The sequence below is a fragment of the Peromyscus maniculatus genome, chromosome 3 (genome assembly GCF_049852395.1).
Source record: "Peromyscus maniculatus bairdii isolate BWxNUB_F1_BW_parent chromosome 3, HU_Pman_BW_mat_3.1, whole genome shotgun sequence".
Taxonomy (NCBI): domain Eukaryota; kingdom Metazoa; phylum Chordata; class Mammalia; order Rodentia; family Cricetidae; genus Peromyscus; species Peromyscus maniculatus.
In genome coordinates this window covers 37,966,344-37,980,763 of record NC_134854.1, presented here as the reverse complement: position 1 = coordinate 37,980,763, position 14,420 = coordinate 37,966,344, and the positions used below count along the sequence as shown (strand labels likewise).

The 14,420-nt window shown below is 40.2% G+C and overlaps 1 protein-coding gene across 2 annotated transcripts; it reads right to left on the bottom strand.

The window, feature by feature from the left end:
- Positions 1–2,801: 2,801 nt before the first annotated feature.
- Tmem60 (transmembrane protein 60) lies at positions 2,802–14,354 on the bottom strand. Of its 2 annotated transcripts, XR_013049724.1 has the most exons (3): positions 14,011–14,354; positions 8,977–10,766; positions 2,802–2,859 (listed from the first exon to the last, which is right to left on the bottom strand). XR_013049724.1 is itself a non-coding variant. In XM_006991061.4 (2 exons), the coding sequence occupies exon 2, from the start codon at positions 10,714–10,716 to the stop codon at positions 10,315–10,317; it is 402 nt and encodes a 133-aa protein (XP_006991123.1). In that variant the 5' UTR covers positions 10,717–10,766; positions 14,011–14,320; the 3' UTR covers positions 10,077–10,314. The 2 variants fall into 2 exon arrangements, 1 of the variants encoding a protein (XP_006991123.1); XM_006991061.4 differs by lacking the exon at positions 2,802–2,859 and having other exon boundaries at positions 10,077–10,766; positions 14,011–14,320.
- Between the last annotated feature and the right edge of the window lie 66 nt (positions 14,355–14,420).

The window sequence follows — 14,420 nt, the reverse complement described above, 5'->3', positions numbered from 1 at the left end:
CTACCAATAATGATAATTACAGGGAGGCTTGAACTGGGAGTTCTGGCTGAGCATAGCTGTCAGCGCAGAAGGTTATCTAAATATTCCTAGAAGTGGTTAGGTAAGGAGTTAGCAGTCTGTAAAGTTGGTAAGGCTATAACAAAAGGAGGGTCCGAGCTGAATTGTGTAAAGCTATTACTAACGTCCACCTGACCTAGGCGGTGTCCCCTTGCGGAATTTGTCTTAAATCAGGAGACTTGCATGTGGACTGTTATTACTGCTAGTCCTTGAAAGTAGCCAAGGGAGATATCTGATTCCAAAGAAAGCTTTTCCTGAGGCTGTTCTCCAAATACCTGGAATGTGTATATCCAGAGAGTGATCAGTCCACAGTTAGCCTTTCTTAGGGAAAAGTCAATTGGGAAATCTATGAAGGCACACATGATTTTCATGACAGAATACAGCTGATATATAACAAGCCAAGTAACACCAAAAACTCCTTGGAATTTGGCTTCCTCTGGAGGAATTCCCTGATTCCTCCAGGTAGTGACTTTGCCATAACCAGCTGAGTTCTTATGATATTCCTGAGGCCTGCAGCATATAACTAATCTTCAACTCCCTCAGAGACCCAAGAAGGAAATAATAATGGCTAACAAAAATAAAAACAGGAAGTGCATACAAGCAACTTCCAAAAATTTTGTGAGTTGACAGAAACAGCCAGCTGCCTGGACAGTCACCCGAGGTTTCTCCGCAGTGCTGGGGCATCATCTTCAGCCTATAGGCTTAGCATATCTGACAAACTCATTTGTGAAGTAGGATGTACACAAGGTCAACAGTTCAACCTCACATTGGGTGAGAGCAGTCCGTGTACCAGAAACACCTGAATTCCACTAGTGTCCTGTCATGATTCAGGATTTTAAATTCTGGAAATTGTTGATGATTTTTTAATTCAGCTGTCCATTCTTCTTGGCTGTGTATATATGGCTTCATCTCAGCATCCCATTCTTCTCCGCATCCCTCTATCAAATGCCAGTCTACTATTGAGAGGCGTGAGCTTTCAGCTGCTGTTCCATTGCACAACAGAAGCCATCGGCCCTCTGCCTGTTCAGCTGCCTTCGAAGAAAAGGGCACTGTACCTTTTCCGGATTGCGAAAGCCACTTCAGGGATGGCGCCATATTGTCCTGGCCTTGGAAGATGCCTTTTGATAAAGCCATAACCACACTTGTTTTTGCAGGAATCGGTAGTCCTTTGTTTCATACCTGTCTGTCCATTTTGTCCTGTTGATTTGAGGATACTTTGTTGTCCAGTGGCTAACTTTTGCCACAATGAAAGTTAACTCCATATGCAGTTCCTTCAATGCCCATATTTTCTCTGAAGTAGATTGGTACTGCCAGGACCTGACATGTCTCAAAAAAGAAAAATTTTCTAAGTTATTAAAACATTTTAAATGCCATATTCTGTAGATCTCTGAAGGGTTTGAAGATGACCTGTCTATCTAAAATATATCTGCTCAATTTTTAAAACATATCTAATATGACTACAAGTTCTATTGTAATGTCTAACTACTAACTTTCATTTCTTTATATCCTAAAAGTTGGTAATAATAATATTCAAGGATCAGAAAATTGCATTACATTGTTAAATGAATGGTATAAGTACAATTAGAAATATACATATAGCATTTTCTAACAATATCAATTTGAATATATATAATTTGTATACAATATAAAACAATCCAATCCAATGTAAAGTATTTAAAACTAGTAATTGTCTTTTACTTCTTTTCTTTTTTCTTTTTAAAACAAGAACCTTAAATCTAATCTCCTTTGCTTAGCCTTTTTCCTAACTCTTGACAACAACTTGTAACCAACCCCCCTAAACAATGAAAATTATCCCAGAGCCAAAACCCATTAAAAAAACCAAAAAACCACCTGCCCTACACCACCTCGTTGGGAATGTGGGCATTGTATTCTTAAAATTGCTTCCTGCTGGGTATGGGCGAAGTTATCTTTATGCTGAAAGAAAAATTTTAGGTTAATTGTCAAATTCTAGGAAAGGTAACTATATCCTTCATTATCCAGTCTGTGTATAATGCCAAAGTTCAGGGTTTATCTCATCTTATTCAAGTAGTCTTTGAGACTGGATCATCTCAGCTAGTCATCTCAAAATTGCTCTGAGCACCTTGTAGTTCAAAGCTGATCTGTAGATGATGTTTGTCAGCTTAGTGATATTATTATTGTCCACATGGAATTGTTGTTGTTGTGGGGCCCTATCTTCTTTCTGGAGACTTCAGTTGATGTTAGGCCTGGCTGTGATTTCCTGCAAAAAACTGATAAGAGACTCGAACACAAAGACATATATATGCAGCTAATTGAAGCCTTTTTTCTAGAATTAGTACTCTATATGACCATATCTTAACAAAGTTTAAAATGTATATATCTATATATATATATATTAATCTTGTAAATTTTGATATAAAATTCATACTTTAAGAAAAGTTTAAAGAATCAGAATAGAATCAAAGAGTTGAGATTAGTAATAGAATAGTTCCTTAATTAATTTGGCTTTTCTCCTGTCCCATAGCAAAAGATGGCTCTTTTCTTCTGGCATGATACAGGGAGTTTGCATTTTCCTTTTAACAACATGCTTGAGTTTAAAGAAGGAGAGAGCCATTCTCCAACTCCAAAGTCAGCTTTAAATTTTAATTGAACTGGGACTATCAGAAGACCAATAGTGTTAAATTTCTTTAGAGAAGAGCAGAAACAAACATTTAGGAAGACTTTTTTAGATGATATACCCATACGCCATTTCTGTTTCCTGGGATAGATGATTTGTCCCTTTTCTTCATTTGTCTCATTTCAGATTCCTTAACCTTCATTCTCCTAAAAGACAAAAACAAAAACTTTTTCCCAAGACTAATTTTGGGGATGTTCCTTTTTGGCAAGTTATTATCTGATTAAATGAAAAGGCATGTGTTACTGGTATAAGTTAGTTTAAATTGGATGTTCATGCTGGTTGATGAACTATCACCTCCTCTAATTAATAGGTCTCTCTTGTTCAAATCGAACCTCTTATCAGTTTTGATGGTACCCACAGCTTATCTTCTCCTGTAGAAACAAAAGCAAAAACTCGTCCCCAACGTAGCACATATCATGGTTTCCATTCTGAGGTCAGCACATCCTTAAAGTATATAGGCTGATTTAATGCTGTAGTTTTTTTTTGTTTTTTTTTTTTGGTTTTTCAAGACAGGGTTTCTCTGTGTAGCTTTGCGCCTTTCCTGGGACTCACTTGGTAGTCCAGGCTGGCCTCGAACTCAGAGAGATCCACCTGCCTCTGCCTCCCGAGTGCTGGGATTAAAGGCGTGCGCCACCACCGCCCGGCTAATTCTGTAGTTTTTTCTATTATCTAATGTCTCTCTGCATCTGTTGTTCCTTTCTCATTGGCACTGAGATAATTCAAAGTTAATAGAGCATTATGCAGTCTATTTCTGGGGGTTTTGTTACCCCTTTCTGTTTATTTAGCATGTCCTTTAGAGTTCTGTTTGATCTTTCTATAACTGCTTGACCTGTAGGATTATGTGGTATACCTGTAATATGCTTTATATTATAATAAGCAAAAAACTGTTTCATTTTAGCAGAGGCATATGATGGAGCATTGTCAGTTTTGATTTGTGCAGGTATACCCATGATGGCCATAACTTCTAGCAAATGAGTGATTACAGAATCAACTTTTCCAGAACTCAAAGCAGTTGCTCATTGAAATCCTGAATAAGTGTCAATGGTATGGTGTACATATTTCAATTTTCCAAAGTGAAACATGTCCATCTGCCAGATTTCATTCCTCTGAGTACCCTTTGGGTTACATCCTGCTGGTAATGATGTTTGATTATAGAAGGAACAAGTAGGACATTTCTTTACTATTTCTTTGGCTTGTTGCCAGGTTATGGAAAAATCCTTTTTTAAACCTTTACTATTCACATGATGTTTTCTTATGAAATTCTGAGGTCTCCAGCACATTTCCTATCAATAATTTATCAATCTCATCATTACCTTGTGCTAGAGGGCCTGGCAGACCCGTATGGGATCGGATGTGAGTTATATGTAAAGGATGACTCCTTTTTCTGATTGTATCTTGTAATTGAATAAATAGTGAAGTTAATTCTGAAGCATCAGGGATAAATTCTGCAGTCTCAATATGTAATACCACTCTTTCAGCATACTGAGAGTCAGTTACTATGTTGAGAGGGTCTGGAAAATCCATTAATACCAACAGAATAGCATACAATTCTGAGTTTTGAACTGAATTATAAGGACTTTGAACCACTTTACTTAAATTTTCAGATTTTTAATCTGCCTTTCCTTGTTTGTTGGCATCTGTATAAAATGTACGAACTCCAGATATGGGTTTTTCCTGTACAATTTGAGGCAAGATCCAATCAGCTCTCTTTATAAGATCAATTCTATCACTTTTGGGATACTTGCTGTTAATTTCTCCCAAAAAATTACTGCAAGCTCTTTGCCAAGGTTCACTTTCTGTCCACAATTTTTCATTGTCCTCCTTAGTTAAAGGTATGACAATTTCTGCTTGGTCTATTCCTGCTAATTGACGACGTCTCAATTTTCCTTTCCAAATCTAGTCAAGAGATTTTTTCCACATAAGTTTTTAATTTTTTTATTTGGTTTATTTGGTAAAAATATCCATTCCAGTATAATATCTTCCCTCTGCATTAATATTCCAGTAGGAGAATGCCTAGAAGGTAAACTAACCAAAATGCAATCCAGCTTTGGATCAATACGATCCACGTGCCCTTCATGTACTTTCTTTTCTACCAAGGCCAATTCTTTCTCAGCTTCAGGTGATAATTCTCTTGGACTATTTAAGTCCTTGTCACCTTCTAAGGTTTTGAACAAATTAGTCAGTTCATCATTTTTTACCCCAACAATAGTTTGTAGATGAGAAATATCTCCAAATAATCTTTGAAAGTCATTAAGTGTCTGTAGTCTATCTCTCCTAATTTGCACCTTTTGAGGTCTAATTTATTGTAGCTCTATTTTATATCCTAAATAATTAATAGAATCTCCTCTTTGTATCTTTTCAGGAGCAATTTGTAATCCCCAGCAAGGCAAAATTTTCTTTACTTCTTCAAATATTTTTTCTACAGTATCTTCATTTGTGTCAGCTAGTAAAATATCGTCCATATAATGATAAATTATAGATTTAGGAAATTTTTTACGTATCACTTCCAATGGCTGTTGTACAAAATATTGGCACAGAGTTGGGCTATTCAACATTCCCTGTGGGAGGACCCTCCATTGAAATCTTTTAACTGGTTGAGAATTATTATAAGTAGGCACTGTGAAAGCAAATCTTTGTCTGTCTTTTTCTTGTAAGGGTATTGAAAAGAATCTTTTAAATCAATAACTATGAGAGGCCATCCTCTTGGTAACAGAGTAGGCAAAGGAATTCCGGATTGTAGAGAGCCCATTGGCTGAATTACTTTGTTAATTGCTCTAAGGTCTGTTACCATTCTCCATTTACCAGATTTCTTTTTAATAACAAATACAGGAGAATTCCAAGGGCTGGTTGATTCTTCAATATGCTGAGCATTTAACTGTTCTTCTACCAGCTCTTCTAAAGCCTGGCATTTCTCTGTTGTTAAAGGCCATTGCTGAACCCATACAGCCTCCTCTCTTAACCATTTTAAAGGTAGAGCTGTTGGTGTCTTTGGAAGATCATCAGTTGTTGTGCCCTGTTCTTGTATAATATGGATGGCTGGTGACCACTCAGAATAATGCCTTCTAATATTTCTTTCAGAAACATGTCCTGGTTTATGATTTGTTTCTGAGATTGGAGGGATGTTAATCTGAGTATTCCATTGTTGCAACGAGTCTCAACCCCACAGGTTCATAGCTATGTTAGCCACATATGGTTTTAATTTTCCTCTCTGTCCTTCTGGACCTATACATTCCAGCCATCTTGCACTCTGTTTCACCTGAGATAATGTCCCAATTCCTAACAGTTGAACGTTTACCTCCTGAAGAGGCCAAGTTGGATGCCAAAATTCTGGTGCAATTATGGTAACGTCCGCACCTGTGTCTACCAGACCAGACAACAAAACACCATTTATTTTTTTGTTAATTTTGGTCTTTGTTCATTAATAGAAGTTTGTCAAAAATTTTTCTTTATGTTTTCTCTTGAATTTTCTATTCTTTCTGTTTCATCATCCTGACCAGCATGATTTATTCCAGTAGGCATTTGGTTATTTAATTGCTGTGAGTAGGAGTTTCCTCTACGGCTGCAGGAAAGGTTTGAACTGGATTTGCTATGGGGGTCTGCATGAGGCCCCTCTGGGAGTTTCCCGAAGACTGAGGCAAAGGATTACCCTGTCTGTCCCTTGTTGGTCTACATTCCTTGGTCCAGTGTTTTCCCTTACCACACCTTCTGCATACTCCAGAAGGAAGGGGCATTCTGTTGCCATTGTTCCTTGAAGAAACATTGTGTCTAGGAATGACCTGTTTACAGTCCCTTTTGAAATGTCCTTGCTTTTCACATCCTAAACATCTAACATTCCTCAAACCTTTTGAGATTGCTTTTCCTACCCACATATCATCATGGTCATGAGCCTCAACATTAACCGTATCTTTAATTCAATCTTCCAAATGTGCAGATCTTGCCTTTAATGGCCTGATTATTCTTTTGCATGCTGCATTCGCATTCTCAAAGTCCAAAGATTCAATTATTATCTGAGTAGCTTCTGAATCCAGGACCATTCTCTTTACTGCTGAAGCCAGTCTTTGTAAAAAATCTGTGAAAGATTCTTTTGGGCCTTGTATAACCTTTGTATATGACTCAGTTTTTTTTTTCCTGGTTCCTCTACTCTGTCCCATGCATTCCAGGCTGCCGTTCGACATAGAATTAGGGTTTGGACATCATATAAACATTGTGTTTGTACTGAAGCATTTTGGCCTTCTCAAATAAGCTGATCCTGGCAAACTCATATTCCTTTATCCCTCCATTGTTTTTCTATGTTTTTTGCCTCATCCTTGAACCAAGTTAACCACTGAAGCCTTTGACTGGGTTCCAGAACAGCTTGTGCAAGGTCCTGCCAATCCTCTGGTACAATCCTATTATATGTTGACCAAGAGTTTAACATTTGCTTTACATATGGGAAATGCATGCCATAAGATACTATTGCCTCCTTAAACCTTCGTAAATCCAACATTTCAATTGGAGCCCAAATATTTTGTGTAGTCATTTGATTAGGCAACTGCTTATGGTTACAGGATAAATTAAGGGTGACTGTGTGAAAACAGGCTTTCTTTCTGTAACCTTGTGATCCAAACTTGAAACAACTTCACTGTTAATTTCTTCTGTCTGAATTTGAATTTCTCTATGATTCATTTTTACAGGTTTAACAAGTTTTTCTAAAACTGTTATCCTGGCACTTAAATTGACTATCTTTTTAAATAGTAAAATGAGGATAAGCATGGTAATAAATTGCATAATTCGATCAACATTAATCTTCTCATATATTTGTTCCATTGTCAGACTGACTAAAATTTCAAACAAAGCTCAATTTTCTTCCAGTGTACACATAAAACCCATTTTTTTAAAATGTGGAAAAAAATTCTCTTTTAAATAGTTTCCTTTAAAATATCTGATATGTTAAGTGACTTACTAAGTCTGTGTAGAACAGTAGAAATCCGAGGGAATTTCAAAACAGCCACCTAGTGTCCAGGTGTGAATCCCGAGAGAAAGAGAGAGAGAGAGAGAGAGAGAGAGAGAGAGAGAGAGAGAGAGAGGAGGGGAGGGGAGGGGAGGGGAGGGGAGGGGAGGGGAGGGGAGGGGAGGGGAGGGGAGAGGAGAGGAGAGGAGAGGAGAGGAGAAGAGAAGAGAAGAGAAGAGAAGAGAAGAGAAGAGAAGAGAAGAGAAGAGAAGAGAAGAGAAGAGAAGAGAAGAGAAGAGAAGAAGAGAAGAGGAGAGAACGCAAGAAACCGTACTGGCTAAAGCTTAAATCCAGCCACGTGTTCCCTCTTGAGCCGAGTCAAGGCTTGGCTCTGGCTTCCTTAAGCTCTGACCACGTGCGTTGGATTTACAGGCTGGGGCCCTGTTCAGCAGGACAGGCCTGAGTTGTTTGTAGCACCGGCTTTAAGCAAGTAGCTCACGGTTAGTCCGGCCTGAGGCCAAGCCGACCTGGGCCCGGGCTAGGGAGCCGACCGCCCTTGTGGGAAACCGGATCTGCCGCCAAGCCAAGCGGTTTTTAATGGATTCTTGTCACGTTGGGTGCCAAATGTAGATGTAACCAACCGTCTTGTTAAATAAGATACACAGAACCAATGCAAAGAATAAAGCCAAGAGAACAAGAGCTAAGAGCCTTACTGCCTGCTGCAGCTAGCCTCTTAAGCCAAGAGACCTCTCCGAAAAAGGACCTACTTCCTGTGTGTTTGTCTTTATATAGTCTTTCTGTTCTGCCTTCTCATTGGTTGTAAAACAAACCACCTGACTGCCTCATCACTGTCTGTTGTACAACCCTCTAGGTCTTCTATGGTATTGAGATTAAAGGAGTGTGTCTCCAATGCTGGCTGTATCCTTGACCACACAGAGATCTACCTAACTCTTCTATCAAGTGCTGGGATTAAAGGCGTGCACCACGAATGCCCAGCTGTTATGGCTTGCTATTAGCTCTGAACCCCAAGCAACTTTATTAACATACAAATAAAATCACATTTCAGTACAAATAAAATACCACCATAGAGGACCCAAGTTTCGATACCCAGCACCCACATAAAAGCTAGACATTTGAGCAGTAGAGACAAGTAGCAAGTAGGTTTTGGATGCAGGGGACTTCCTGGCTAGCCAGTCTAGCCAATTGGCAAACTCCATGTTTGGTGAAAGACCTTCCTTATAAACTATGGTGGACAGCATTTCAGGACAGCAGATGTTGACCTCTGGCTTCCATACACATGCCTGGATGCCTGTACACACCAGTATCTACCTACACAAAAAAGCTGTAATAGCAGTGAGAAAATAATGATTTGTGCCTTAACACTTGAGACAGGACCTCGGTAGCCAGGCTTTCCTCAAATTCAAAATTCTGCTCGCCACCAGAGTCCTGGGATTGCAGGATGCATCACCATTCTGTCAGCCTATGGGATCCTTTAAAAACATCAAAATGGCCACTTTAGATTTCTGACAGAGCTAAAAGTCAAAGCTACATAGGACAGACAAAATCTCTTGAGGGCTAGAAAGAGGGCTGAGTGGTTAGGAGCTCATGCTGCTCTTATAGAGGACTGAGTTGGATCCCAGCACCCAAGTCAAGCATCTAACTGCAGCCCCAGGCAGTCTTGACACCTCTGGCCTCAGAGCATCTGCACGTACCTGCACACACACACACACACACACCATTAAAATTTAATTCTTTTAAAAAACAAGTTCAGCAGTTATGAGCATTTACAGAGGATCAGGGTTTGATCCCAAGCACCCAGGTGGTTTTACCACCATCTGCAACCCCACTGACGGGGGATTAGTGCTCTCCTTGGTCTCCATGGGCTGCTGCATGCACGAAGTACACATGAACTCACACAAGTATGCTCAGCATCCCCACACAAGTGAAACAGTTTTATTTCAGGTTTTGAAATGCTTCGCTTCTAAATTTTTCAGTATTGCTACCTGGATTTTACAGGCATTGGTTAAGTATGCTATTACGGTAACCACAGAGTTTCTGAAGCCTGAACACCTCCAGAGTGAATAAGGCACTATGTCTGAGACTATCAGGACAAATAGGTACAACTGGTTCCAGATAGAACAGGAAAATAGGTTCCCCTAACTTAAAGTCATAGGCAGTTCTTTCATCCTAAACTGTAGGAAGAGCTCAGAGTGAGCCTACCCCTTTTTAAAAAGGCCAAACCAAGATTCTTTGAGGTTGCATCCCTAAAATACTTTCATAACCAAGTTTTTTCCTTCCTAATTTAGAAGAATATATATTTACTTTGTTTATACATAGCCACTGTCTAGTAAATGTATACAGAGTTATATAACTAAAGGATTTGCATTTACTTCAGGTACCAACCACACACAAGGTAAGAGGCACATGGAAAAATAAGGTCAGAAACAAACTTTATTTATACAGGGATAACAAAGATATCAATAACTCAAATACTGAATAATTCTGCTTTGGGTTGGCTACAAGTTCATGCCTCACCAATCCTGTTTCATGGCAGTTCAAGACTACAGTTGGTACTTTCCACCAGATCTGTGGTAGTCTTGAAACTTGCAAAGACTCAGTACACTGTCTGTAGCTTGTTGAACAGCAACAGAAGAGACGATGTACTCGGCAGTCAGTCTCTCACAAAAAAGACATTATATCCCAGTTCTGTTAAAGCGCCAGTCAGTAAGGCCCATAAGGGAATGAAGACATAGGACAGGTTCATGGTAGTAAACTGTTCCAGTTTAGCACACAGTGCGAGGCAGAAGGCTAACTTAAGTAACATTGCAATGAGGTACCAGGCTTTCTTTTTAATGTTGTGTGACCCATGTCGGGGGTCAAAGCCAGACTTACACCGTCCAGCCATCTTCACAATCAGCATGACGAGAAGGATAGTGTCAAATATCCAGACTGGAATAAATATGAGGAACCAGTTCCAAGGTGCCTTCTCATCCAGTTTCAACACCAACATGATCAGGAAGAGTAATGTGAAAAGCCAGGTGAGGAGTACTCTCTGAGCCAAGGACATTCTCATTTAAACCGTTTCAAGAGGCTGTTTCTGGGCTGAAATAAGGGACGTATACCCTAGAAAAGAAAAAAAGGTCAGGATTTGATAGCAGAAATCACTTCTATTCCTAGTAAAGTTGGCTGCTTCCCACTTCTCAGGCTTTCTACTTTGGAAAACATTCTATAGTTCAAAACCTCTTGTGGCAATCCCAACAACCATTTTGTATGCGTGTATGTATGCATATATATATTAAAGTATTCTATTTTGAATTATGTGTATGTATGTGGGTACATGCATGCAAGTGCAGGTGCCCTTAGAGGTTGGAGGTGGCAGATTCTACTGGAGCTGTAATCCAAGCAGCTGAGAACCTCCCACCAGCGGGTCCTCTGTAGGAGCAGTCTGTTCTTCACTGCCGAGCAGTCTGTCCAGCCACTGCTATCATCATAGTCCATCACTACAGCACTAAGGTTTTAGAAGAGACACTGAGTATGAACTTTACTCAAGAGGAGTTGGTTCCTCCTCAGTGCTATCACTCAAGCCCAAGGTGTGACTTGATCTGTACCTCAGCGATGTTCTTAACCTCTCTGCAAACTTGCAAACCTATAGTTTTTTGTTTAATTTCAAGAGGTGCTAAAATCAAGCATCAAGATCAAAGCAGTGAAAAATGAAATGAGGTTTGCAAGGATAGAATGGCTAATATACACTATGAGTATATCAAGACTGCAAGGTTGCCACTGGCTAAGTAACAGAAATTCTACACTTTCATAGAACCCTTGTTTATTACATTTTTAAATATTTTCTTGCTAAAGCAGACCATTTAGAAAACTAGATATTTTGTCATTACTTAATGTTTAATTATTCCATGACAAGGGGCTTTTATGTCACTATTCTCTCTAAATCTATTCTGAAATACTCATTTAAAATTGTTTTCATATGTATGTGTGTCTGCATGTGTTCAAGTGCCCACAAAGAAGAAAATGGCAAATGCTAAGATTCTTTCTGAATGTGAACATGAGCTGGCATCCCTGGCTGCAGTCCCTAGGTGCTAGTTACAGGTAGTCCTGAACAACCTAATGTGGGTACTGGGGAATGAACTCAGGTCCTCTGGAAGAGCAGGAAGCTTTTAAAATCTCTGATCCATCAACCCACAACCCTTACTTTCGTTCACAATTTAAGAGTTACTGTTACCTTAGTATATATCCTTAAATCTGGAAGGCCTAGTACCTGCTCACTGCCAGAATATTTTCAATTTCTCTTATTTTTTTTCAATGCTAACGTCACTAAACTAATTCTTAAAAAAATCTTCCATTTTAACTGGGACTGCATTAACTTATATCTTAGCTTAAGGTATAAATAATGCATTATATCTAATTTTCATGTATGGATTTGCAGACCATTAAAACATAGGGTAGATACAATAGGAAATCAAAAGCTAAATTACAATCAGCTGAGTAAGGAGTTAACGGAAGGAGATGGAAATAGCTGAGAAACACTATTCCTTTAGCTATGTGAAGAAGAAAATGAAATATAGGACATGGGATTGTGGAAGGAGTAAGTAGAAATAATTAGTTCTCTCCTTCCACTATAGATCCTGGAGATTGAACTCAGGTCATCAGCCTTGGTGGCAAATGCATTTACCTGCTGGACCATCTTGCCAGCCCAAGAAGAAATATGTAGGAAAGTAGACTCCATGATAAAGCTTAAAGGAAAATAAGCCACTGGCAAATGACACATTGAAGATGAATACAGGGGGAAGAGACAGATCAGAAACTGCAGAGTTAAACAAAAGGAACAGGTGCTAGACAAGATGCAGGAAAAACAGGAGGAGCTGAAGAACTGGATAGATAGAGCAAATGCCCTAGACCAGTGCGCTCAATTGTACTGATGTACTCGGCACATCTCTAGGAGGGCAATTTTGGGAGAGGTACACATCTGTTATAGTTCCGTACTTAGATGTGAATGTCTTTGCACCTTCTCAGACCAATTTGCATTTGTTTAGTTTGCAAATGCTTTGGACTGCAGTATTTTGGCTTTTAAGTAGGCTTCCTTTTTTGAGACAGACTTTCAGTATGTAGCCCTGGCTTGCCTAGAACTTTGCTAATACAGACCAGGCTGGCTTTGAACTAAAAGAGCTACCTGACTTTGACTCTACTAGGATTAAAGGCATGGGGGTGTAAAAGAACTGCTCACACTGGGCTCAGTCCTGGAAAGCAATTTTCTTTACTGGTCTTTCCTTGTTGGAAGCCTTATATAGTGGAATGAGATTATTTTGGAAGCAGAGGTGGATTTGTGTCTGCTTAATTAACTATATATGTTTTTAATCCTGTGGATGTTTGCTCAGTCCCAACCTCCGATTTGGTCAATTTTAAGAACCTTTACGAATATTTGTGATCATAAGTCCCTTAAATATAACTTTCTTGTATGCCATAGGATACAAATTCATTTTGTTTCTCCTTCAGAACAAATACCAAGTTGTCTGCAATGACCACAGGCATTTTAGGACAAGAGGCGAAAGGGCATAAGCTTACTGTGATTCTAAGTTTCTAACTGTGAGACGAAACAAAATTCAACTGCAGGGAAATATTCTCAACAAGGGAAGCAACCTTACTGATATTTAACTGACATTTAAAGGGTTGCATAGGCTGAACTACGACGGTGATACAGATTCCAATTTTACAAAAACATCTTAATCGGGTTAATAGAATTTATTTATTTATTTTAAACCACCATTTCTCTCTAAGGGACGTCAAAGGCACTCCAAGGCTAAGATTTGCTCAACAGATATTTCCCACTTAGGGTAGTTATTTCTGGTACATGGAAGGTAGTTGGTTTGTTTTTTTTTTTTTCTCATGATTCTGGATCCATTGTCGAAAGGCCTCTTATCCTATCACCTGCATCAAGTGATCAGTGTGTAGTAGATTCGTCCAAGGTCTTTCCCACACCATTCCATTTCCCTTTTCCCGTGAACTCGCTGTGCCCAAAGACAGCTTTGTTTAATAAACTCAGAATTCCCGCTACAAAATCAGTGGCCTCTCTGCTTACAACTTGGCTGACTTTAGAGCTCATCCGTCCTGGAATGCAAGGATGCTGCTCAACTATCCCCTTCTTTGGTATGCAAATACCCACGGTGGTTTCGCCGGGCTGTCCTTCCTCTCCCAAACCTATATTGGAATTTGATGCAGATTTTGCGAAATGTACTCGGTAGTCGTCCTGCCACGCGCCCGCGCGCTAGTGTGGCCACGGCGTGACGGGGTGAGGGTCACCTAAACACCGGAGGCAGCGCCGCGGTGCCGGGTGGGCAAGGGCCGAGCTCCGACTCACCTGGCAGCGCGGCTGGCGGGAGAGCCGAGAGGGCAGCGACGGTCGGGAAATGCGCCAGTTTGGATCCTGGTCCTCTTCCACACTTTTCCCCCCATTAAATTCTTAGTCCTTCACATGATAATTAAGGAGAAGATACAGTTCCGCCTCTCCAAACCGCCGCAGCGGAGGCCCTCAACAGATCAGGGCTCCGCCCACATCCGGGGCTGTTCCTGCGGCCCTCGGCCTATCTCGTAGAACGGAGAGGACGCTGGCCCGCTGTCGTGAGCCCCTTCCCCGCGGTCATTGGTCCATTTGGCCGCCAGTAACTGACAGCCTTCCCCTGAGCCCGCCCCTTAGTCCTATAGGTCGGGAGGAAAGTCAGTCTAGGCTCTAGCCCCGCGTCGGCCCCGCCCTCACATCGCCTCGAGCCC

Bases quoted from the DNA above. Each gene is read 5' to 3' on its own strand.
- Tmem60 (XM_006991061.4), bottom strand. From the start codon at position 10,716: ATGAGAATGTCCTTGGCTCAGAGAGTACTCCTCACCTGGCTTTTCACA.